The sequence below is a fragment of the Siniperca chuatsi genome, linkage group LG16, assembly GCF_020085105.1.
Source record: "Siniperca chuatsi isolate FFG_IHB_CAS linkage group LG16, ASM2008510v1, whole genome shotgun sequence".
Taxonomy (NCBI): domain Eukaryota; kingdom Metazoa; phylum Chordata; class Actinopteri; order Centrarchiformes; family Sinipercidae; genus Siniperca; species Siniperca chuatsi.
Genome location: NC_058057.1, coordinates 21,462,878 through 21,490,008, shown reverse-complemented (window position 1 = coordinate 21,490,008; position 27,131 = coordinate 21,462,878). Strand labels below are relative to the sequence as shown.

Sequence of the window (27,131 nt, the reverse complement as noted above, 5' to 3'; positions counted from 1 at the left end):
TGAGAAGACGGCAAGCTGGTGCCAGATAGGGATTATAGCTTTGACGTGTGTGTGTGTGTGTGTGTGCGTGCGTGTGTGTGAGAGCGAGAGAGTGTGTAGGTGTGTGTTCACAGAAACTATTTTCCTGTCTTGCAGGCCAAGGCCACAGATATTCAAGGTGCTCACTCCACAATGTTCAAACATTTGTTAGCAATTAGCCTCTACCAACAAAACACATGGACCTTCCCTCCCTCTTCTTTTTTTCACCCTGTCCCTTTTCCAGTCCCTCCCTCATTTTCCAGTTTCTTTGTTCCCCTCCCATCTCGCCCTCTCTCTCTCGCTCTCTCTCCTCTCTTGCTGTCTTTCTCTGCCTCTCTCTGTCTTTCTTACCTCCCTTCTTCTTTATCTTCATCCCCTCTAGCTCCATTTCCTCCCTCCCTCTCTAAAGTTGCACATGGTTTCTGTCTGAGGAGGTTTAGTTTCCTCAGGCTCTGGATGGGAGAGGGATAATGCCAGAAAGCTGCAGGCAAACACACATGTTCAAAACTTAATGGGAGATTTGACCCGTTTCCTTCAGCACTAATAGATTGGCAAGAATATAATCTAGAAATCAGATTGTTTTTTAGGTTGCAGAGGTGCATTTTTTTGACCATTTGGAATAGCATTCAATGTGGCTGAATCCTGAAGTGTTTGCTTGTTGTTCACCAATTTTCAAATCTGTGGAAGTAAGACATTTTGGGACTTTTGGGCTTTTTTTTTTCTTTGGAAACTGGAAAATGTTTAACAAATGAGTTTGAATGCACCTCAAATTTAAATTGCTGACTACTTGTGCTGTTCCTGGACACTTTCTTTATGGAAAAAAGGTGGACTGCAATATCACCACCATCAAGTTGAGCGTCAGCAAAAAGGCAAAAAGTAGTTTATAAAGGATTCTTGAGCGAGGAATCATGAAAGGTAGAGTAATTTCTCTGATTTCTTCTGTGTTATTTCTGAAAGTGTTAATTCTGAGCACCTTCAAATCTTCTGCTACATCTTCCTGCTCCCTTGTCATGCAAAAAGCATTTCTTACCAATACCTGGGTGCATTTGCCAGTGTGAAAAATACTTTAAAATGTAGACAGGAACAATATCTGTCATTGTGGCATGCAGGCAGGCACCTGTATAGGGCACCAGCGACCACATATGCTTCTCATCTGCTGTGAAACTTGGCAGTGTGGATCCTGAGAAAGTGCCGGTTTGTTGTTCTTGGATGTGAGACTTTGATCAGTCAGCTTTAAATCTCTATATGTGTGTGCATCCAAAATGTTCTCCAGCCCTGCCAATCTGCCACAGATTGACTCCCCTTTAAAAGAGGGCGAGTGAAAACATAACATTTGAATTTGAGCTTTTTCACAACATGGCATGAAAGGAGAGCTGCTACTGGCTTTGAAGAGGGCTCGTACATGGTTTCCAGACGTACAGTGTGAGAAGTGAAAGGCTGACAGTGATGGGAGGATACAGTGAGAAAGAGGGGATAACAATGAGGGAATGAGAGGGAGCAGGAAGAAATCCCACATGTGGTGCAGCATCTTGAAAAGATGTTAAGAAGCATTGACATATTCATTACCAAAAGTAATTGGCATATGATTGATTTATTCCTGTGTTTATTATTGTTGTTAACAGAAATTAAAAAGTATTATTTCCTCTGTTTTGATGATCTTCTTAAAACTTAGATGTGTCTCTTTCCTTGGATTGTGTTTTGATGGCGTTTTAGTTTCTGTGGTGGTATTTTAATTGACCATTCGCTAAAGCAATTGTCTATAGCTTAGCAACTGTAACTACTGGTTAGTTTACACTCTAGCAACCCCAGCCAACTTTACCTGAGAAAGCGTTACGATTGTTCAGTCATCATCCTAACAACCATTTCTCTTGTAACGTTACATGTGAAAACATATACTTAGTACGTAAGCTAAGCAGCCAAACAGCGTTACGTTATAATGAAATAGAAAGCTGTCTGATCGTACATTTTTCATACTTATTATACTAGCACTAATTAGCTGCAATACAAGAGCAATGCTGTTTCGTTATTTAGCATTAGCTTAAATGTCTTCTACACGGATCATCAACTGGTGTGAATGCTTACTTTTTGCCCGGGACATGCAGCTTTATATCATGTTACGATATCATGTATGTGGCCATCAAGTTCATATTTAAGACCTCCTCCTCTCAGTGGTTCAATGCTCCTGTGCTAGCGATGTAAACAACACACTCCCCAGGTGCTCCGAGCTGCCAGTCCAGGCAGAGTCCACCCAGATTGGGGGCTCTGCATTTGAATATTGTTCACTGTACAGCAAGTTAAGCCTTTGAAAATGAAATGTCAAATGCTGTTTTCATTTTCAAATTGTTAGAAAATTTCATTTTCATTTTGACTTAAATATTGCTTGCATAAAGGAAAATCAGGTTACATTGTTTATGTTACATTTTCAAATTTGAATTTGAAATTTTAATTTAAACATTGCCTACTGTACTCCACTTTCAAAATTAAATGTCAAACAGCTTTTCCATTGTCATTTTAATATGGTCATAGAAAGCCCATACGAGTATGAAATGAAAACGAAAATTGGATTATTGCATTTTCATTTTCATTTTTACTCAAATAACACATACATATGTGAAAACTTATATAATGCTATTGTGGAATTGTATTTTCATTTCCATTTCCAAGTTTCCATTATCATTTTAATATAGTCCCCTATGCATGTCCATAGTTATCACTGTAAACTGCATTTGTGCCATACAAGAGCAGATTGCAGGCAACAATAACAAGGGGGGGAGGGGTTAGCAAACGGTCATTGTGGCTATCACTGCTCATGCTACCTCCCCAGCTTATCTACTGTTTTTTTCCAAACAAAATTCTTCTGCTGAAAATATAAAATGCCACCTAGAGGTATCATAAGTATGATGCTGGTAGGCTCTGGGCCATGCAATATGTCAAGCAGCAGACAAAAAAAACTCACCACTATTATTTACACTACAATAATCCACACTATTACGAAAAGTGAGCTAAAGTGTTCATTTCACTCATGGTTCATTTGACATTTTTGAAATGAAGGAGATTTTGTTGTGGGTGTTTCACTGAGTTTAATTAGTTAGTTTCAGGTTGGTGCAATGACATCTTGTCTTGGTCTAGTTTTCATGAAAACCAGGTATTACAAATGTAAAAGTTTTTACAAAATTAATTCAGTTGTAACTGTGTTAGTTCAGTCTGTGGTAGAAACTTGCAAAACATGTATTTAGGTACAAGTTATTAGTTTAGTTATCAGTGTTCACTTGCTCAATATGGTTTGTCTTTTTTTTTATGGTGTGGGTTCTTGGTTTTTAGTGCTGGGAAATTAGGACTTCCGAGTTTAACATCAGAGTGTGTATTAGGATTTGACTCATTTTACACAACCGATTAGGGGAGATCAAGGTTAAGCTTATAAGTGAAAATAAAAGGTTACAATTCACTTCAAGTAAGCACATTTGGTCTCTGCTCCTGCTACATCTCGAGGAGAGAAGCTGCAGGAGACGATACATCAAATTACCTCCAAGAACATTTACAGTGCTCTTCTCAGCCAAACAGGAGGTCTGTTAATGTGGTTTCCAGTCTCGCAGAGAGCGGGTCCAGCCCTGCCCGACCAGAACAAAACATGCTGCCTCATACATTCCTAACAGGCCTGGAGAGGAGGGGGGAGTCAGAGGAGGTGAGGGGAGAGGGGGAGGACAGGAGACAGGTGTATGGCTGGCAAAGGAGGAGGAAAGAGTGAGCAAAGGGTAGGTACAGAAAGAGGGAGATTTTCTTGTTTTCAATGCCATTTTTGCTGTGGCAGCGTTATAAATTTACAGTAAAAGCATTTTGAATTTGGACTGAAAGGACAACCAGGAGTCATAATAGCTGATTGTCATACTGACTTGTTCTTTCATTTATTTTTGCTTGTTTGGATTAAATATATGAATGTTTCTGCTGGACTTTTTCATGTTTTTACACCAACTCTAGCAGCACACACATAAAAATGTTGAATGTGCAGCAACTGGATCCTTAATTAAGAAGGCAGTGGTATTATTAGCTTGGTTAGTAGTAGTAGTGTTTATTTTTACTATTTTTTCTTCACTTTTATTCAGATGCATTGGCAATACTGTTTAACTTTTATACTGATAGGGCCAAAGGTATGTGGAAACTCCTGCTCACATACTTCTGTGTACTTTTGGTTTGGGGCTGTTTTTCATGGTTTGGGCTAGGTCCTTAAGGGAAATCTTGTTGCAACAGAGAGATTACAATTATTTTTCAGATAATTTTCTGCTTCTAACTTTGTGGCAACAGTTTTCCTGTTTCAACATAACAATGCCCCTGCACACAAACCCATGATTGGGTTGGTAGTTATTCGTAAATCACTAACTTTGTGTGTAAAGTTTTTCTTAACTACTAGCTAGTTTCTAAGTAGTGATTTACTAGATCAGGTTGCACCATGAAAACGTTAAGCTAGAGTTTAGTAATGTGTAAATCAATTGCTAGGAAATACCTGTAGGGCTGTGAAATCAAAAACAATCAACTATGTAAACAGGAAGTTACTGTGGCACCACAAGCTGTAGCATAACTTCCAAAAATAACAGTTTAAGGGGCCAAGAGATATATTTTGAGCTGCCAGTTCATTAAAAATATATATATGACTGTGTTTTATTCATGTCTGCATACATGTTTCAGAGTTAGCTGTATTCATGCAGTTTAGATTGAGTGGAAAATATCTTAATAATTATGCTAACTTAACCGATGCTATTTGATCATTTAGTCCAATGTTGGCATAAAGTTGTAATTTGAGGTTAATTGTGTTGTCTTTGTGAAGTATAATTTAAAATCCTCCCAGTTTACATCGTTATTAAACAGCATTACTACCATTACTTTTTTTCCACTTGTCAGTGTGAACAGGTAATTGGCAAGCTAACGTTAGTTTTGTCAGTTGGTTCTGCTAGCTAACATTTACACCTGGCAATTATATACATTTTTAGTGCTAATCAATAACAATTAACTTTATGTAGTAAATAGTTTGTGTGGTGCAACCCGTTTTAATTTACTGATGTGTAAATATTCCTTTAGTAAACACTGTTATATGTTCATAACTAGGCTACATTTGACCGTACGAACAGCTGGTGCAACCGGCTCCAGGTCCATAAAGAATTAGTTTCTTCAAGAACTCGACTGGTGTCCACATTCTTAATTCAGGTGTCCACATACTGTACTTTTTAACCATATAGTTTAACTTCCTATAAGATGGTGATCATGTTAAATTTGAGGGCAAGTAAAAATAAATACTGAGAGGCCTGCAAATAAAGCATTAAAGAATATTGCACACGCCCTTTGGCCTCGAAGCCCTGTAAACCTAACCAGTCTCTGTGTCTCAGCCTGGCTGACCCAAACGGTTTAGTCCTGGGAAAACATGATGCGTTTATGGGATCGTGACAGTGAAAATCTCCTGTTTCACTGCCGAACCACAATAAAAGAACATTCTCTTGTAATGGCTCGTCTATAACGTCAGCTTCGCAGTCTGCAGCAACACATTCCACGCGTTTATAGTTTTGTGAGGAGACCACACATTCCAGTCAGGGGGCACCTAAATGGCTTGGATGTCAACAGAGGTTTGGAAAGTGACTCATTTGGCTTTATGAGTTGTGGTCAAGACCTCCACTCTGATCTGGAACAGGGCCCATCTCGTGACTCCTGGTTTCATTTAAAGCTGGGATGGGCTGAGGTTCTTCTGGGGGATTTTCTGGTCAAAATAACTCAAACCAACTAATGAAGGAGAGGAACATCAAAAACCTGGACATGTTGAATCTATGCATCTTTATGTGGAGAGGCCATCTCTGTTTGCATGTTAAATCGCATCATGGAGTGATGCGGTGAGGTTACAGAACATTCAGGGCATGTTGCTCACCAATGATAACATTTTGCACACTCCCCTGGCGAAAGTAAAGTCAAGAGGGGGAATGAAGGAAGGGCGAGGGTGGGGAAGGGGTTTGGAAAGTCCAAAACCCCCTGAGAGGAACCACCACAGAGGAACCACAAACATGAAGTGGTGCTGATGTTTAGCTGACTCAAGTACAGGCCTGGCGCTGCGTTCACAAACACCAAAGGTCTGATGGTGAAAGAGGATGGAGGGAGGAGGGCTGAGTGATTCCATGTGGGTGAAGAGCAACATCCTGATATTTCAATTTTTGTTTTTTGTACTTTATAAAGTTTATTTTTACTTGCCGTAACTGTGTGGGTATTTCTGTATTTGATACCCTCATTCACCTGTACAGGTATCCTTATATTTATAATGTTAATGGTTAGAAAAACTTGCCTGTAACATGTCTGCCTCATGTTCTGTATTGTTTTAACTTGCTGCTTGCATTGATATTTTCATAGGTGTGGTGGCTTGCCACTGTAGACCATCTGATTATCTTTTGTGTAGACGTTGGCCCTCATGCAAGAACATTTAGGGATATGGTTTGAAGTTAGATGTTAGATATAAAGCAAAGAGATCCATGACTAATATGAGAGCTGGTTGATACTGGACCTGCAGAGAGATCCCGAGGCAGCTGTCAGAGTTTTTCTAAGAACTATTGAACTGCAGAGGTTGCTATTTGCAAACATGCCATTTTGCATTAAGTTTATTTTAGTTACGTTTTATTTTAGTTGATTTCGGTATCATATTTAAATTCCAAATTCAGTCAGATTAAGGCAGATTGATGAAAATGTTGATGCTGTTATCCACATGTCGGATGGGCATGGCCCTTCAATTTTTTATACTTCTGTTGTTAGTGAGGTTTATATATCAAGCCTGATGTATCCCTGAATGCTTTACCAGACATAACAATTAGCTAAGTTGTTCACACAAGGAAAATGTTAGTATTCAGAGTTACACTATATGGCCAAGAGGAAGCGGACACGCCTTTCTTGTCGACATATTTTTGGTCTAGGAATGTTTTTTGTGGTTTGGGCTTATTATTCTAAAATCTTATTGCTAAAGCATTCAATTTGATTTTAGACAATAGTGTGCTTCCAACTTTGTGGCAACAGTTTGGGGAAACAATCACATATGGGTATAATGTTAGGGTGTCCACATACTTATGGTAATGCAGTGTAGCTCTTATTTCCCTAAACTTGTTATTCATAATGGGTTCTATTTGATGTGAGCAAGAGCATTAACTAGTCAAACACACAACATGTAATCAAAACAACATTTAATAGTATTGTAGTATTTCTGTGGCTAGCAGCAGTATTATTTTCAGTCCAGTAACCTTGACCAGAGCAGAGTGCTTTCCAGGTTAATTACAAAACCAAGGGACCAGGTGTCAAAATAGCTTTTAATAGCTGTGGGATATAATTTGTCACAAAAGGTATTCTTGGCAGAATATGAAAATATGGTAATTTTTCTGACCTTGTCGTACTTTTATTGAATTATCCTCTAAATACTACATCCTTTGGAAAAACTTTTGGAAATGTTTAGCTTTGTTGGATTTTCTTTAGCACATTTTTCAAGCCTCTCCTGCAAATACACATCCTTACAGTATATGTACTTCTTGTCACTGCACAAGTGCACACTTACTGGGCTCTCAGTGTGTATTCAAACTGTAACCAAACTTTTCCATCCTCTGGAAAGAGGATGTCTGGATAAACAACAACAACAACAACAAAACGTTTCTTTTTTTGGTCTATTTTGCTCTACACTACACTGAAAATAATCCATATATTATTTGATCTCAAAGAGCAGTTGCATCACGTTTGTTATTGACAAAGCTGACCTTGATGTATTTGTTTTATGGTCTGTTCTGTTGTTTAAAGCATCTTTGTGCTGCAGAATTCTGTCCTTAACTAAAGTCCAGTTCAAACTGAGTTTGCCTTGTACCTTCAGGGTTGTTTACTTACCAAATCATGGAAATCTGTTGTACATCTTTAGTTATTAACATCGCTGAAATCACTGACACTGAAAAGCTAGTAGGATCAGTCCAAATCTAAACATTTACTTTATGACTTTGACATCCAGTCATGATGTTACCAGCCTGGTGTTCCTAAGAATTACATCCATACTAGATGGAGACCAGAGTTTGCAGTTAGGTTACCTACCCCTTACCATTCATTAACTATACTATTTGCCATGACCACCATAACCATTATGAAGTTGCCATGTGTAGATATTGTAGAAAGCGAGAATTTGAAAAGAACTGCCACTAAACATGAACTGCAATTTTGCAGAATCGTCCAAGGTCTGCGTCCTTGTTTGCTGATAGGGTTGCATCGTACGAATAGCTGTCACTGCTATGGTAGCAACATATTCAGAATAAGCAATAGTAAGAGAAAATAGCTGCACTGTTTGTAAGTAGTGCATCCCAGTAGTTCAAACCAATTTGGCTAGTGACCCCTAACATCTGTCCTCCCAATAAGAATAACAGCATCAATCATTTCAGCAAGTGCCACAAAATGACGTCTGTTTATATTCATGTGAAAAAGCACCAGAAGGTGACGGGGGCAAAGGAGGGAGTCAGGTGACGTTGTTATACAGGAACAAAAGCCACATAGGGAGGAGGTCGGGGTGGATGGATGGGTCAACAAAACATCGGACTTTAACACGTGAGACTGCTGTCAGTTTCCCATTTTCAACGGACATGACTTGTTGCCTAACATATAGCATAGTCTACTTGTGACTTATTGGTTGGTAGTTTTCTTAGAAAAACAAGAACATGGAAATCCAAACCAGTTGGACTGAGGTCTTGTTGCAATGGTGGATTCTGATTTTTTTTTTTTTTTATGTGATCCCACTCAATTACAAGAACATGTCATGAAGGGTTTATGCAGATGCTCCATGTTTGCTTTCACAATGTGGTTGAAGCATAATCAAATTAAAGTGCAAATTTGACAAACAAACAGTGTGTCCACTTATTTAGCCTGAACCAAATACAGTTTTAGTAGTTTCAGTGTCTTGCCATTGTCTGACTGTATAGGTGTGATCTGGTTGGGCTGTGTTGTGTTGCTGTCAGATCAGCTCAGTTCTGCTCTGTGTGTGTTGGACAGGTCGACTTCCTCACTAACGAGACAGACGTGAGGGTTTTTTCCACAGAGAGCAGGGAAAACATGAGGAGAGAGGAAAATAGAGGGAGAGAGGTGAAGGAGAAGAAACATAGCTGAGGAGCCGGCAGATATTTGAGGGTGGATACTGATTTGTGATATTTTGGAATTTCAGCTTCCAATAGCAAATAATGTGCTGACATTCAAACATTTGAATCTGACCGTATTCATGCCACAGAAGTACAAAAAAACGACAAGAATTCAGTTTTCCCCCACAAATGTATTTTAATCAGGGTGGGAAAGTCTCTGAAAACAGGATTTAGACCAGTATGGCACATAAAAACTATTCACTGAAACCCAGAATAAGGATGGTATACGATGCTACTACTACCCTTACCATACTCTCACTACTTTTACTACTCTTTCTACTATGACTGCCTTCAAATTTGAAGTTGTGAGTTTACATTTTCATTGATAACTTTGAAATTATTTTATGTTTTCCACATTTTAAAGCAGTTAAACTTACTTTTTTGGCCACTTAGGGTCAGCAGAACAAGCTGTAAACAACATTTGCATATTTTCACCTTATAAAGTTGATGAACATGTTAGTAAACAGTTGCCTGTTTACCATCCAGGAGACACGGAGCAACATTAGCATTAATTGTCGTGTTTCTGACCAGGTGGCCAATGAAAGTCCAATATTCACTCTCCCTTTAGCTGTTGATCTTCACCAACTCCTGAGAAAAATATGTGTCTCTTTAGCCACTAAATGCTCCACTGTGTTCACCTGCTAGCCACTAACTTTGTCAATCTGCTGTTTTTTGTTGGGCAAGTAGTGTACAGTTTATCACAGCTTTTTTGCTGAAACAGCTGCATGCTGCTGCTGGAAGCGAAGTTAAAGGGAGCAGTGACAGTGAACCAAAACAGTGAAGTTGCAGGCCATAAAACCAAAACAATGAGCTGAAAGATGGAAAGCACTCTGTAGACCTGAAGGGGAACTAGAGTTTGATAAATTCTCTGTTGGTTCATCACTACAAACGACACCTTTGACACCACACATAAAAAGACCAGGCAAACACTTAAGTAACTTCTACAGTACGTGCTCCACCATGCATGTATCTTTAAAACGGGAGACCGCTGTTCATATCCCGTCTCCTACCAACAATCAACGTTGGTTTCTTTTAACCATGACTACGATTGTTCCCTGACCTTGACCAAATAGTTTTGTGCTTAAACCTCACTAAACCTTTGCCGTAGAGATAGCAGCAAATGAAGCATTTAGTAACTGTGCTTTTAAAAGGCAACAACGCATGACTTGACAGGTTTAAAAAATAAACGTCCGCTTATAATTGTTATGTGATCTTTTTATTATCCCGGTGAGCATGGGCTCATCTGAAGGTACCACTAACAGTGAGACATATTCACTCATTTTGTATTGGTTTGAGAAATGGAATAAAACAGAAAAATAAAAGATCTTCTTACAACTCAAAATGAACGGTAAGCAGTAAATCCATGCGTACAGTTCTACCAATTTTTTTTATTACATAAAAACACACCAAAGTTAAGGTTGCAAAGCAGGAGTGACAGGCAAAGTTACACTTTATGTATTTGCTCATTTTGCATCCCTTACATTGAGTGTTGTACCTTCTGACTAAAGGTGGCTCTAAAAATTTAAAAAATTTTGCTCAATCCTTATGCAGAAAACAGAAGATTTATTCAGCTTGGATTCAGAACAACCACAACTGATTCTGATCCAGCCACACAGTTTCCTCTCAAACCATTGTATGCTTAATATGTTCCAATTATTATTATTTTTTTAGTAAATAGCCCTATTTTGGTGAAAATAGGGCTATTTACTGTTTTGCCTGTGACAAAGGTAAACATAGTTCAGTTAGAGATGCATCAAGGAATTGACCGTTTATAGCAAATGGTTATGCAGTCAGATTTGTTGGTGGAAGAGGCTCTGCTTTTGAGGGAGCTCTCAAAAAGTCAGAGGATTCTGCTGGGAGAACCAACCCCTCCTTAATAAACACATACATGAATGTTTAATCTCTATAAAGTCAACAATACCAAAAGATTAGCCAACAAATCCTCCAAAACAATACGTTGTTTGTCCTTGCCCTATAGAACGACACATAAATAAACATAAACATTGACTCACAGTTGGAAACGGCAAACGAACAGCGATCTCCCGTGTTACAGTCCTATGTTTGTTGTTGTTGTTGTCACTCTATAATAACATCATCTAACTTCCCCCTTTCCCCCTATCATAATTACTATGGCCGCTTGGGGGGTTTGTCACTTCAACATAAATGTGTCGCTTTGGGGTTGAAACGACTGATGCTGTCATTTTTCTTGGGAGGACAGTCTCAGATTAGCACATAAGGAGGAGGTTGGAGGTAGGAGATTATAAAGACCTCTATGTTTACCTGTATGAATATTATTGTATGTTACTAGCCAAGCAGCTATTGCAAGCATGACTTCAGTTCTCTGCCTGAGCTAAAGCTATGTATGCCCCATTTGCCTACAACAAGGAGAAACCTTTCAGAGCCACCTTAAACCTTACAGGTGGTGAGTATTTGACACTCACAATGTAGATTTTTGGCGGAATATTCCTTTAAATTACATCACGTCTAGACTCCGTCAACACTTTTTCCACATTTCCACAATCAGAATTATCATTGCAAAGTAATTTAGCTGTGCACATTTTCAGGCGCAGCGTTGATGTAACTCTGCAGTAATATGTGTAGCTGCATACATTACGCAGTCTGACAACTCAGCCTGACACTTTTTGCTTAAAGGCCAGCTCCTTTGGCAATATCAACACGGCACCATAGCATACTTTCTCTCTTCAGCTAGTCAGCAACATGCCAAACCCCCTTTTTTCCAGTGTATGAGTGTGTATTTATGTTTCCCAGCTCCTTTCCTTCAGAAACAGCCTCTCCTGCAGCTCCACTGAGTGTTTTGGCTTCCTCAACGTCCAGTGCCACACCCGCGGTGCCTAAAGTGTGGGGTTGGGTACCAGTTTGGGTGGTGTACAGTTAATGACGTGTCGTATAAAGTCCATTGCTGCTACATACAGTTATGAAAACATGACGTTGTACACCTGTTTATTAGGCCCTCTTGTTATATTCTGTGGAAGTCATGCTTCTTTCTTTGGCCCTTTCCAGCCAGAGTGTGTGATGACAGCCTCCTCAGACACATGTACACACACATAACACACAATACTCCCACCAGAATCGGCCCACACAATCAACAATAGTTCTCATACTTTGCACCACTATGGGGCTGTTTTCTCCTGAGTGGGTAACAGCTCAGAGAAAACATCTGAGCAGAACAAAAACCTTCCTTTTTATTGTGCTGCGATAACAGCCTCATACTGAACACACTCAGGGAGAGGCTGTGGGGGATTGTGAGGCAGCTGGTTTGTATGATTTATCAGGAGTAATAAAACCTGTTAGTGGCTCCACCAGAATTAGTTTCAGTCAGTTTTGTTTTTTTAAATGTCTGTTTTGTGTCTCTCTTTCTTTTTTGGCAGACAACTATGGCGGATACGAGAACCAGCTTTTCAAAGGTAATGATCAAGGTTTTCTATTGTACTGAGCTAACATTAATGTCAACTAGTTCATTATATGCATTATATGTGATCGTCAGTCACATGATAAATATGGTTCTGTCACTTGAATTCAAGGTCTGCAATCGAATGTGGGAGTGATGCATGCTGAGAGGTTTTTTTGAATTTCCACAATCTTGTGTTAGTTGTTTGCTGCCCTGATCTCGTGAGATTCACCTTGATTGGTTTCAGAGAAAAGTAAATGAGCTTTAAGCATGCTGTGAAGGGTATTCCATCTCAAAAGAATAGTTTTACATTTTGGGACATTAATTTGCTTTCTTGCAGATGAGAAAATTGACACCCCTCTCATGTCTGTGCGATAAGTACAGAGCTAGAGCCAGGTGGAGATTGGCTTAGCTTAGCATTAAGACTGGAAGCTAGCTAAAATCCACCCAACAGCACCTCTAAAATGTGACATGCATCTTGTTTGTTTAATCTGTACACAAACAGAAATGCAAATGTTGTTTTAGAGGAAGACAATTTATCCATTGAACTTTGGAGAGAGCCAGGCTAGCTGTTTCCTTCTGTTTGCAGTCTTTATGCTAAGCTAAGCTCCTAACTCTAGCTCCAGGGGGGACAGATATGAAAGAGACAGATATGAAAGAGGTATCAAGCTTCTAATCTAACTCTCGATTAAGTGTATTTCCCAAAATGTTGCACTATTCCATTAACACAATTACTACATACCATTTGCATGGTTGTAATTCAAGCAGGGTGGGTTTAGTTCATGCTGTCTCTGTTAAGAAAATAGAAAGGTACAAAAGTGTTGTCAGTAGTTTCAGTGACCTGGAGAATGAATAATGTGACTCCTTTCAGATATTTTTGACTTAACTTGTATTTTCACCACTTTAACTGATAAAAATGACATGACCATAAACACTACAAACATTAAATTCTGTATATTCCATGATTTCTTTGTTATTTTGTCAGTAGTAGAACATCATGTTTTCAAATTGTCATGTTTCCTTGTCTTGTTTTTCAGAGGAGGATTTCACTGGAGAGGAGGAAATGCCTTCATTTAGAGGTGAATACACACAAGTCTAACAACAACAAATAATGTCATCTGGATTATGGTCTTTTTGCATGACATGTATAAATGCCTGAGTTTGCCTTCCAGAGTGTGACTCATTTTATGTGTCTGTACATCTGCCATGACTATACCCCCTTTTTACTCTGCTACATTTATTTAATAGCTATAGTTACGACTTTGCAGATTCAGATTTTTCAAACAAAACATATGATGATCTGATCTAAAGGATGCTGCATTGTTGGAAGAGTAAAGTATTACTATAGCAGTTAAAATTAGCTCCACTTTAACCATACATTAAAACGCTGCTATCAGTAATAATAATCTTATATAGAGAGCTGAAGGGATTAATCGATAAGTCAATTGGGTTTAAATTAATCAGCAAAAACTTTGATAATTTTTTAAGGAAAAATGCCACAAATTCAAAGTTTCCAGCTGTGAATTTTTGCTAGTTTTCTTAGTCTTCTATGATTCAACTGTTAGTTGGACGAAACAAGTAATTTGTATATGTCAACTTTGGGAAAGTGCAATGGGTATTTTGTGCTATATTTTGACAAATTAATTAATTAATTAATTTACTATTATTTAATTAATTAATTAATTACTTGCAGGCCTAGGGATAATGTTATAACATTCTTAACTGTATAACGCACAAAGGGCCATTCTTTATAATGACTACTTTATGCTTAAAGTACATTTATTGTAATTACATTGTGGTATATTTATATTGTACTGCTATTTTTACTTAAGTAAAGGATTTAAATACTTCTTCCATCACTGGTTACACTCATCTCCAAACTAGCTAAAACTTATATGAATTTTGGATTTTTCAATAATCAAATCAAATGTAGGCACACATACTTGTCAGATTTTGACATTTTTGTTTTTATTTAGTCATTCACTCACACAAGTTAATTTATGTGTACATCCATTCAATGTCCTTCAGGTCGTAGCAGAGGTGGCTGTATGAGGTGCCAGCAGAGCCGCTCTCTCCAGCTGGCTGTCAAAGTCCTCTATGGATTTGTTGCATTCCTCATCATTATTGTGGCAGTGCTTGCATCACTTGGTGAGCTCAGTTTGACCTTTAATTTCTTCAATCTCAGTGGTTTATTGTGAAACCGAAGCTATAGTTTAGTTTTTTTCCCCCCCATCAAGTTGCAATCCTGCGAAGTAAGAGTCTCTAAACCAAATTAGCACCAAAAATACCCCCGATATTATCTCCCTGACTCCCCCACAGAGACGCTAATCTCTAAGGCTGGATACAGTCAGTGGTCCAAACAGCTGTTCTCAACAGCCTTGTGATTTGTTTGGTAATTTCACTGATTAATGCTGGCACCATGCATTGAGAGTGAGAAGTAGGCCTGTCATGGGAAAATATCACACTCTACTTTTCTATCTATGTGTGTCTTAATAAAACACAGTCCTTTTAACTCCCATAGATCAAATGAATGTGGTCCTGGATCTTGTGTGCCATGTTTTACCCGACAGCTGCTCAGCACAAACAGATGCTTTTCACATTAACATCACATTTTATTGGGTTTGAAAAGCCGTAAATCTTCATCTTTTACTACCATTCAGGGATCTCAGAGCAGAGAGAGAGTGAGGCTTGCTGTACATGTGTACCTGAATACAAGCTCGTATGTGTGTTGTGGGATTTGACCTCACTCTAGCAACGTAGTTAAGTTCAGTTTTGTTCTGCGTCTGCTGTAAACTGTGTGCGGACGTTTCATTTACTTACACATGTGCTGGAAATATGTAGACATACTCTACATGTTCACTAAAGTTTGCGTTGTGCCACCAGCAGTTGCTGTAATGTCTTTTATCCTTTGTACTTTAACTGCTGTGGACTCTGTGTACAGTATGTGTTTACTATATTAATAACTGTGTTGTACTTCCTATAGTAGCTTAATGTTGTTCTTTTAACATTCTGAGGGACAGTGTAGCTACAGTAAGTAATTTGACAGTTAACTAGTCTATATTTTTGTGAATCTAGTTTCTTGTTACTGTAACCAAGGGCATAATTTCCACTAGGGATGAGGGGGGGTTATGTCCCCTTCACTTCTCAAAATGTACCCCTAACTTTTATTGTTACAATGACCTTTATTGTTTCAGGTTGATTTCCTTCCAATCAACCTGAAACAATAAAAGTCATTGTTCTCTTACTGTCCAGCCACACAGTCATGAGTGAGTGAGGGAGATACCAGCTGTTAGATGCTAGCAAGAACAGTCAAATGTCTGCCTGAAGATGGGATATAATCCTGAATTTCAGTGGAGAATTTCAGCATCCTGTGGGCAAGAATAATATTCTGGGGGAAATATAATTATAATTTTGTAAATGTCAAAAGCAAATAAGCATCCAAAGACAAATCAACATTTACAAAAGTCCATTGTACCCAAAATGTGTGCCAACACACATATAAACATGGACACCACAAACACAGAATCGCTGCTGTTTTTTAATGCTTTATACACAGAAAAATAACTTAGTTTATGTTTGTTTCAACTTCCAGCACAGCTGTACAACACCAAAGTCCTACAAACTTAAGTATAAACAGAAAGGATATTGCACTTGGCTGCAACTCCCAGCTGTGCATGTGCACAAAGAAAAACAGAAACAAATAATCTTTGATTTTTCCATTCCCAGCTGAACATCTGTTTTATAAAAAAATAAATTCTTCAGCAAAAATCAGTTAAGTAACAAATGTGGAATGAAGTAAAACATTTTTTAGCTCTTTGCTTCATGGAAAAAAGGACTTTTTGGAGTAACATACATTTTGCCAAGCTGTCACATCCAAAGCATTAAAAAACATATACTGTTGGTAATGCATGTGTAGCAATTTGTATTGGTTGACCTACACATACTCTCTGAGGATGTTTTATTAAATTAATTTATTTTAAAGTTGCAGTACACATGTGGAAGCATTTATAAATGCAAACACACTATGGATCAGACTTCCATTAATCCCCTGAGTCAGGGTTTAGGATGCTGAAAAAGTCTGCAAACTTTCACAAATGTATACACAAAAATGTACTCTCACTAAATGATTCTTACTCTCTTGGGAAATATGTTGGGAGAGCAGGACCTGGCCAGCTGGCTAAACCATAATTCATTAGTGTTTTAGTTACATTTGTTAGCTAATGAAAGCTTTCCGTGTTTTGTTGTCGGGGCTTAAATTACAACTTCCTGTTTTTACTCCTTTAAATATGTCCTGTTAATGCTGAAGCACTGCTGATGTTAATCATTTCTGTATCTACTCCTCAGCATTCAGAACCACCCTCCATGTTTATTTTCTCTCCTTGAATACTACTGTTAATACTAAATGTTCAAGCACCAGTGATGTTGTGTTTCCCTGTTAGCATTTGTTTTAAGATAATTCCACATGTAATGTAAATCCTGAACTCTGAACAAGTGTGTGATTGTATAACCCTTGAACATATTTCCTTAACTTACTCAACTTTGCTGTGTATCCAGTGTTCAGGAAGGTTGACAAACTGTCTGAAGAGGAGTCCGTCTACCACAAGAAGATCTCCAGGGTTCAGCAAGGAATAGAGGGTAAAGTAGCTGGAATGACTTAAAAGTTGTCATTTTTTTGAGTCATTATGGCCTCATAGACAAGATACATTATTGGAAAACAATAGCAATGGAAAGACACTTATGCACACAGAAAACAGTTCTTCAAGGTTTATAATATATATAATAATAACTAAAAAGAACATATACAAATTGTAATTTTTATCTGCTTTTCTACCTTCATAAACACTTAAAAAGTGTTTGTAAATGTAGAACTATTTTGGTATGTTACTGTACAGAAGCTTTTTTGTGTGTCTGAAGTACATAGACCCGTGAGATTTTTCAGTGTTCAGAAGTTCATTCTTGACAAAAAGATCTCACCACAAGGTCCATTTAGTAGCTATTCTGGATCTTTTGCTCAGTTGTCATGAGGATGTTCAAGTTTTAAATTTTTCTGAGCACCTTAAAGACTTCTCGTTCACATTGGCTTAAAAACTGAGATTGAAAGTTCATTCTTGACCTTGAAAACAGCAGTTGACAAAAACAATCTCACTACAAGGTCCATTTAGTAGCTGTTTGTAATAGTTACTTACTTACTCAATTACATTTAGTGACTTCCCATCTGCTGAGGAGGATGATACTATCTAAAGCTCCTCAACAGCTACTAAATGGACCTTGCGGTTCAATTGTATTGTTAACTACATAGACCCTTCACATGTACCAGGTGTTTTAAGGTCATTCATGAATTGTGAAGCAGTACGGATGATCGAGTGTGATGTCAGGGGAGCTCAAAAGATCTTTTTCTCGCTCGTAAAACAGACGTGGTTACCAGAAGCTTTGATATATATCATATACATAAATCTAGAACTTTTATCCATCCTGCCTCACTGTCTCTCTTTCTCTGTCTCTCATCTCCCCTCCTTTTTTTTCTCTGACTTCATCTCTCAGATCTGAGCTCCACCTCTAACTGTTCAGGCTGTCTGGATGTGACTCTGTACAGCGAGGAGATCAGCAGGCTGAAAAGAGAGTTTGAAGACATCCAGAGGATGATACTGGGACAGGAGCAGGTACTGTATGGTGAATCACAAAACAAGTTCTAAGAGACAAAGGTGACATCTTCAAGTTGCTTGTTTTGTTCAAACAATAGTCCAAAACCCAAATATATTTAATTTGTGAAGATATAAAACAAAGAAGCAGCAAATCCTCACATTTCAGCTTTTTATAACATAAAAAAACAAGCAGGATACTGCCTGTGACTCCATTCATTTCTGATCACGGATTCCTGTCCCCCTCTAGGTCCTGGACCAGGCCTCCCAGACCCAGACCACCCTAAAGGCCACCAGCAACCGGCTGACACGTGACGTGCAAAACCAACTCATGTCGATCAAACTTCTCAACCAGTCGCTGGAAAGATACCTGGATCGGGTGGAGGGCTGGAAGGACGTGATCAAGGAAACTGAGGAGAAAATGAAGACGCTGACGGAGGATCAATATGACGTCAAAGCTACAGCACAGCAAGTTAACATGACGGTGGCACTCAGGTGATTGAAATGATGCAGGGAAGAGACAGATGGCCAAATATTCTCTGAACTGTGTTTTATACTTTTTAACACAGATATCAACTATGTGTCAAATGAATTATTGTGCTTTATTGTGACTGGAAGCTTTGCAGGTAAAGATACAGTAAGATTTACAGTTTTGGAGAAACTTTGGAGAAAATTTCCAAAACGTTTATCACTACAGTATAGTGTTCATTTTGTCAGCTATTTTTTATTTTTAGTCTTAATCCTGAGATCAAAAATCCATGTTAGTTTTAATCATATTTAGTCAACTTTACCCTTTATATTTTTAGTAAATCTTTAGTCACAAAAGACACCTATTATAAAGACAGTCAGTGGTTTAATTTGGTAATTTTTTAGGCCATAGTGGTAGTGTTGTACTAGACTGTTATATTCCTAAGTATTTATACATTTGAATATTATCTTTTGCATAAATTTGGAAAGAACACAAGCTAAGTACTTGCCACCTGGCTACTGCCCAGTGTATTTTATTCAAGCCCAAAACCAATTTTCCATATAAAATGCTGTGCGTTTTGATAACCAGTAAATGTTGCAGTACATTTAGCGGGCATGTAGCCATTCAAAATTGACAAGACCTGATTATGAAATGTGTGTAGCAATTATATTATGCATGCTTTAGCATGGATAGCATGTCTAACACACTCTAAATTAAACAAACTTGTTTTAAGCAAGAGGTTATCCATTTTGGCTGGTGACGTTTCACTTGGGCTAAACCCCCGAAATATGTAAGCATTGCCTCGCTGTTGTGAGATGCCAATAATACATTGCGTTACACCACTCCCTCTTGTGACTGCCTGAGTTAATATAAGTTAAAAAGTAACATGACATTATTAAACATCTTATTGTTAATGTTGCCTCAGTTTCTGTGTGGTGCACCTTGAGGTGTCTCTTCAGATTTGTAGCCACAAGGCTTTTCTCCCCATAACGTCATTACACACTTACTTTTTCTTTTGAAGTGGGTTCAGATGTCGATGTTTTTTCCGACCAAGCCATCACAGTCTGACGTTGGCCGAGCTCCTACAGTCTTAAGGTGCAGCTAGCTCCAGGCTTTAGCACTGTTGGCAGTGCACTGGTGGTGTGCAAAGTCATGAAGATGATTCAGGCACACAGGAAGTTTCATGTACATGTGTTGATGACCTTTCAGTAAACTGGCCAAGTGGGAACTTAATCAGTGGTTTACCGCAGGCAAGAAGCCAGAGTCATAGACACAACTGCAGTTTTTTTGACAATGCTCATAAGCAATTCATTACTTATGAAGGCAAAGTACAGTAAGAATAACAACTGGGATTTCCCATTTGAAAAGGGCATAGTTGTGACTCAGTTGCAGCACACATAATGCTGATTAAAACCTGCTGTAGAAGGTGACCAATGGAATTTATCATCCATCAATTTTTAGTTGTTTAAAATACTATATTTCAATGGGGTGATGATATCTTTTGCAATGTGTACATTATTTATTACCAACGAATTTTCATTAATTCCTGTTTATAACAGAAAACGCATGTAGGTCAATTATTTAGATAGATACTTAAAGTAGTGGTTTAACAAAATATCTACTCATCATTGGCATTCATTTGGCTTCTTGCTAATAGTTTGAGTGTGTGTATATTATCTATTCATCATGTTGTGGGGACATCTGTTGACAATGTCGGAGCTCACCTTCCAGATTCTTATTATATATATATATATATATATATATATATATATATATATATATATATAATTTATTTATTTATTTTTTTACATACACACAGCCGGACATTTTATCCACTTCATCTCACATGCCTTTTGTGTTTTCCTCTGCTCTCCAGTACAATGTGGATAGATGCCCTGCAGAGAAAAGCAGATGAGGAGACTCTGGTCCTCCAGAAGTTGACCACTGACTGGCAGAACTACAGCCGAGTTCTGAGCGCCATCAAATCCAACACGAGCAGCACCACGCAAAACATGCGCTTACTCCAAAACAACATCGTAGCAGATCATCAGAGAATCGCCTTGTCAACCGAGGTGTACTACGACCTCACTCAGCAGGTGTGTGTGTGTGTGTTTGTGTTTGCAGTGCACAAAACCCACCCCATTACATACATGTCTTTAGAAAAAAGAAGAGTTGTGATTGTTTGACTGATATAGTATCATAGCTTTATACACTGGTTTTATAGATTTAGAAGGAAAACACTTTGCAAAAACATACTGCTAATAAGGAATAGAACCGTTGTATCAATCTGCATAATTACAGGTTTAGAATGAAATTGTCCATCAGCAACATTCATCTTTCAAAAACCCATCGGCTGAATCCTGTGTTTTTGTGGGTGTGCTGTTGTACTTGGAGATCAATTTTAACATCAGTGCTGATAGTTTGGCTGCTTCTTACCTCTTAAAAAGTCTGTTTGAGGGCTAAGACTTGGTTTTAGAATTAAAGTTAAAATTTGTTAAAGTTGTGGTAAAGGTTGGGCTTAGCCATGTTGTTGTGATGGTTAAAATTAGGGTTCTGGTCTATGCAATGCATTACCATAAATTCTCAAATAGTGGCTTTTAAATATCTCAATGTCAGAGAGAACCAGGGCTTTATTTGTAAAAGGCCTATATTAGAGATAGGTCTTTTCCCCTGCTTTCAAGTAAATGCATACTCAAAACTTCCTCGATGTTTATCCATTGTCTTGATAAATTTTCATTCACCTATTAATTCTAGTCCTTTCACTTTTCTGTTTTTCCCGATCAATGTTAAGCTACCATGAATGCAACTCAATGCTTCCAGCAGATTTTTCACATTAATCTTAGTCTTCGAGCCTGCCTGTGATTGGTAGGCTTTTAATGTGAAACATCTAGAGGAAGTTTAAATGACGGTAACTTAACATCGATTGGGAAAAACAGAAAAGTGGAAAAAGTTAATAGGTTGATGAAACAGGTATTTCAAGGTGGTGAGTATGACATGACATTGTTGTAGGCTACAGATAATTTCACTCCCTTCAATGATTGTTTTACTCAGCATTTATTAAAGACCAGGCCTTTATATGAGAATTTACGGTATGTCAATGAGGGTCCTCACAAGTAAAGAAGTACAACATATGTCTGTATTTTCTCCAGGTGATGAACCTGCAGATGCAGCTTGACAATGTAACGTCTTTCATGGACGAACACGAGGAGAACATGCATGACCTTCACTACCATTCCAGGTAACGCAACTAGCACACGTGTACTACTATACATGAGAGGGCATTGTATTGACTTGCATCGGTTCCCTGGAGGTGAACTGTAACCTTATATGCCTAATTCCTTTACCCTATCCTTCACCTAAGTCAAATTCTAACCTTAACCCTAAAGACAACTCTTAAAACTGGTTAACTTTGCAGGACCCAGATTCTTTGACTCAGATGGGAAGTGAGCCCCACAACATGATGAATAGATAATACACACACACACACTCGACATGCAGACACAGGAAGAAAGAGCATTATCATTCCGGAAATGTAAAAACTAACATTGTAACCATACTCTTTAGGTACTATGAGAACCGAACAGGTGAGCGTTTCTCTGCATTGGATGGTCGTCTGAACTCCATCTCGATGGAGATTGACACGATCTCCTCCAGTATCAACGCCACCGTCAGCCACGTCCAGAGCATGTACAAGTACATTAACATCGAGAGTTCGTCCTGCCAGAGTCGCATGGGCAGACACACAGAAGATCTACAGGTGGTAACCACATAAGAGTTCTTTCTTATTGCTTACATATCTACTGACAAATACACAGGAAAAAATGCAGGTTAGAGCTGAAGTCCTGCACAGTAAGAGATTATATATTTTTAAATGTTTTATAGTATACTACACATGAAAAGCACCATTTGGTAAAATACATCCTCTATAAACACTAGGGTACCTTTCCATAGAAATACTTCTTCTGTCTGTGAACCAAATATGGTGTCATCTACATCCAACATTAGACACACCCCTTACCTGACTGCTATGTCATGCATGTATTAATGGCCACATATGTTGTCATTTTTTTGTTCTTTGTAAAGTTTTGTCTGATGACCAAGCTTGATACTTCAAGACAAAATAATCAAAGTTAGCTATGGCTAGCAAGCATCTTTGATTAGTTCACAAAAAAAGTTTATGCACTTCTCCTTAATATTATCAACTGGTAGTTTTACAAGCGCAATCAGGATAGTTTGTTAGCTTAAAGGTTAGCTAAGCTGATTTGTAATTTTTGACACACAGCCCAGTCTCTCGATGACATTTTTCTGTACTTAATCTTACCTGATTTCTCTTTCTTCTCTACTCTTCCCTCGTTGTTCTTTGTGTTCGTGCTCTTACACACATGTTCTTCTTTTGCTTATCGGTATCCTCATATCCTCTCTTTTGTGCAGAACCTGAACAACACAGTCCTGTTACTCCTCCACTTGGCCGACACACTGAGACAGCAAAACATGTTGTTGAATGTCCGACTTGATGTGGATGTCAGGAACCTGTCCATGGTGATGGAGGAGATGAAGCTTGTGGATGTTCACCATACCCAGCTCATAAAGAACTTCACTATAGTAAAAGGTACAGTAGATGTCGTCATATATAAAGAGCAGAACAGTTCATGTACACTTCATTATTTAACTTCACCTCACGATCCTGTCTCAACAGGTGCTCCTGGACCACCAGGGCCCAAAGGGAACCGTGGTGAGACCGGCTCAAAAGGACCCATGGGACTGACTGGGAGCAAAGGTGACCGAGGCCCTATAGGAATCCGTGGATCCGTTGGAGAAAAGGGCTCTCTTGGGCCCAAAGGAGCACAAGGTGAAACAGGCCCTGGTGGCAATAGAGGGGCAATAGGAATCAAAGGAACTAAAGGGTCTCTTGGTCCTCCAGGACCGCATGGTGAGAAGGGCCAGAAAGGTGATATGGGCCTCAACGGTATAGATGGTGTCCCAGGACCCACTGGGCCTCCAGGGATCCAGGGTCAGACAGGACTACCTGGCATCGTCGGGCCACCAGGACCAAGGGGAAAACCAGGGCCAACAGGTCCGCCTGGACCACCAGGAACACCTGGACCTCCAGGCTTCCATACCCACATGACCTAATCAACACCCAGCACCTGACCATGACGCCTGCTACTGGGCCCAAGAAACAGTAGAAAGATGAACTCAGAGGTGATTTGTCCAGTACAAAGAAGCTTAACAAGCTTATTGACAGATAGAAACTGAAAGAATATCATCCATTGTGACTGGAGACGCAATAAACCATTTCTATGGGATTATGCAAGACAATGAAGAACTTTATGAACAAATGCAACAAATCAAATTGGAGATGGGGCTTTAAAGGAGGCATTCCCCTGATATTATGACATGGCCACATGAAATGAACCAAGAGGAAGGTCTAAAAAATTGAAAACAGAACTGCTGCCACAGACTGTTTAATGTACTGGAAGCAAAGAATATGTTTGAGGTTGCTGTCAAGCCACCAAAAACTCATGGGGCATAATAAATAGGAGGGCTGTTAACCACAGATTTGGAGTAACGTAGTGATGTTTTCCCTGTCCGGATGACTCAAAAGTTTACATTCCCATGCACTACTATCTGGGCACAGAAAAAATATCTTTTTGTTTTGACATTATGTACACATTGACACATCCTTTTCTGATGGATGGCACTTTATTGGTTCTTAAAGTGTAAAAATTAAAGTCAGTTTACTTATCTTTTGGCATTTCAGAGCAGGTACTCTGAAGACTTTTCTTTCATCTACTGGGTGAAACTGTCATTTATGATCTGTGTTTGAAGAAGTGAAGTTGCAGAATTTATGCCCTCTGAATTTGAAATTAAGTGCTCTGATGACTTGTTTTACATTGTATGAAACTGTTGCTTCTATTGTTGCTGTAAGAATGAAGAAAGTAATAAGTAACTCTCTTGTTGACTCCTGTTGACAAACATTTTGGAAAATACACACATTCGCTTTCATTCTGAGAGTTCGATGAGAAGATCGATACCACTGTGTGCTGTAGCCAGGAGGTGATTAGCCTAGCTTAGCATAAAGACTGGAAGCACGGGGAAACAGCTAGCCTGAATCTGATAGTGACATTACTGTCACTATCAGATTATACAAACATATCATACAAAGATACAACGTGGTAAATAATAAGATTTAGAGGTTTTGACAGGTGTATTTTTGAACTTTGAAGAGAGCCAGGCTAGCTGTTTCCCTCTGCCTCCAGCTTTTATGCTAAGCTAAGCTAATTGCCTCCTGCTCTATCTCCATACCTTATGCACAGACATGAGAGTGGTATAAATCTTCTCATCTAACTCTTGGAAAGAAAGCAAATAAGCGTATTTCACAAAATGTTGAACTATTCCTGTAAGAGGTATGAAGACTAGCAAGGTCATGAAACTCATTCAACATATAAATGAATAATAATATTTGTAAACATGTCAAGTAATACAATTAAACACACACAAACAATTGTGATAGAGTAATGACTTATATTAGGTTTTGGGTCTTATGATACACACATAAATAATCTTTTATATCTCAGAAAAAAAAAGTTTTACAAAAAAGGGAAACATACTATTTTTGTAACCGTGTGTTGTAATGAAATGCGACTGGCTTGCATTGAACTTCAATAAAGCTTTTTTTTAACAGTCTGGTTCTTGTTAGTATCCTAATGTACTTCCAAAGCAGAGTGCTATTGTTGCCTTGTGAAGGAAAGGGAGCGGCCATTAATTCAAAACACATGTCAACCCCTCCCATTAGATTTTTGAGGTTTGCTGCCACAGACTCAAAGATATTCGAGTCGAGATATAGTTGTTTTAACATAGGTACTCTACCAAAAATGTTGCTTACAATTAACATTTTGCAGTTCATAGTAGAATTTAGTGATACAGTGATACATGTAGGGTACAGATGTCCAAAAATAAGAGATTCTGAGATTAAGATAAAAAATAATACCTTTGATATGCCCAAAATCACCTGTTTCTTGCCATCTAAAGCAAAGCATTTATCCTCTTAGTGTGAGTATGATTTATCAACAATCAGCAAACATTAATATCTGAAACAGGCGAATGTAGATGTGTTGTTGACAACCTCTCTGCAGCAGGCTGTGGCGACAGCGTAGGTCTCCTGCTGAATGATATTTTCACAGCATTTCCCTCTTTCTCATTGCTGGAACATTACAGGCCTTGTGGGATGTGAGGAACCTGATATCCAACAAAAACTTCCTTCAAGAATCCACCCAAACCCCTTATTCCTGTAGTCCCCATGACCGTTATGAGCATGAAGCAAAAACCTAACATTGCTGCTGTCTCTGAGCTATGAAGCAGGAAAATATGGCTGAGATAAAAAATCCAGGATTAGCCTTATATATATGTATATGATTTAAATGCTTATACTTTATTCTCACTTTAGACATCCTTCAATCTGACCAGCACCATTTCTGTGCTTTTTTGACAGATGTGTGAGGGAGACCTCCAGCAGACAAATCCAAACTATTCCCACATGTGGAGCCATAAATCACCAGTTGCTAAATTGTTGGAGGACAGATTTGCAGGGCACAGTATAACAGATGTCACCTCATCCAGCCACAAAACAGACACACTGAGAAAGCAAAGAGACAATGGAAGAAAAAGAGAGAATTGAGAGAAAATGTGAAAAAGAGAAGGAATGGAAAGAAGAAGTCTTGCACTATAAATTCATTAAAACCCCATAGATATGGCCAATGACCAGTGACATAATATTATTTGGTCAGTGTGATTCTTCTGCCCTCGCTATGCATGTGGATGCATAGCTATGCAGCGAGCTAAACACACTTCCAGTAAAGTTTCAAGACTGGAGTTAGCTTGTGATGTTGTTACTGGAAGCAAATGTGAAACTGAAAACAGTGCTGAATAAAACACAACAAATGCAGTGACAGTGATTACAAATCAGAAATAGACGCATCACAATGAACAAGAGTTAGACCAAGGGTATTGTAACAATGAATTTCAGATTAGTTACATTGTCTCTATGTCGCCACTGAATGAACAACAAGTCCCTATGAAAAGTGCAATATAGTCATTAATTTATAATATAAACATAAAGTCCACAAGACAAATAAAACACATAACAGTCCAACAGTAAATTAACAGTGATTTATAATGTTGCCTTAGCAACACATTATCTTCAGACAGCTAGTACAATGGCTAACTTCACTAGCACTAAAGTGATCACACAAAACTCATTTAACGGTTGCACTTTATATTACAGTAAGATGGTGTAGTCCCTCATTCGTCCAGGAGTGTTCTATCGTAGAAAAGGTTTCAGTCGTAGTCATCTGGACACTGTTTTCAGAATCAAGACGTTTCGGCTCCCATCCGGAAGTCATTCTCAATTGTGAAAAAATGAGACGGGA

The 27,131-nt window shown here is 38.5% G+C and overlaps 1 protein-coding gene across 1 annotated transcript; it reads left to right on the top strand.

Annotated features, from left to right (window-relative positions):
• Window positions 1-392: 392 nt before the first annotated feature.
• scara3 (scavenger receptor class A, member 3) lies at window positions 393-25,389 on the top strand. Its single transcript, XM_044169303.1, is given in 13 exon segments — window positions 393-933; window positions 12,575-12,610; window positions 13,632-13,673; window positions 14,623-14,742; window positions 17,149-17,229; window positions 18,136-18,254; window positions 18,484-18,728; window positions 20,579-20,798; window positions 21,852-21,940; window positions 22,267-22,459; window positions 23,134-23,311; window positions 23,399-23,812; window positions 23,815-25,389. Coding segments are annotated over 13 exon segments (1,818 nt in total). The 5' UTR covers window positions 393-926; the 3' UTR covers window positions 23,889-25,389.
• Window positions 25,390-27,131: the final 1,742 nt, after the last annotated feature.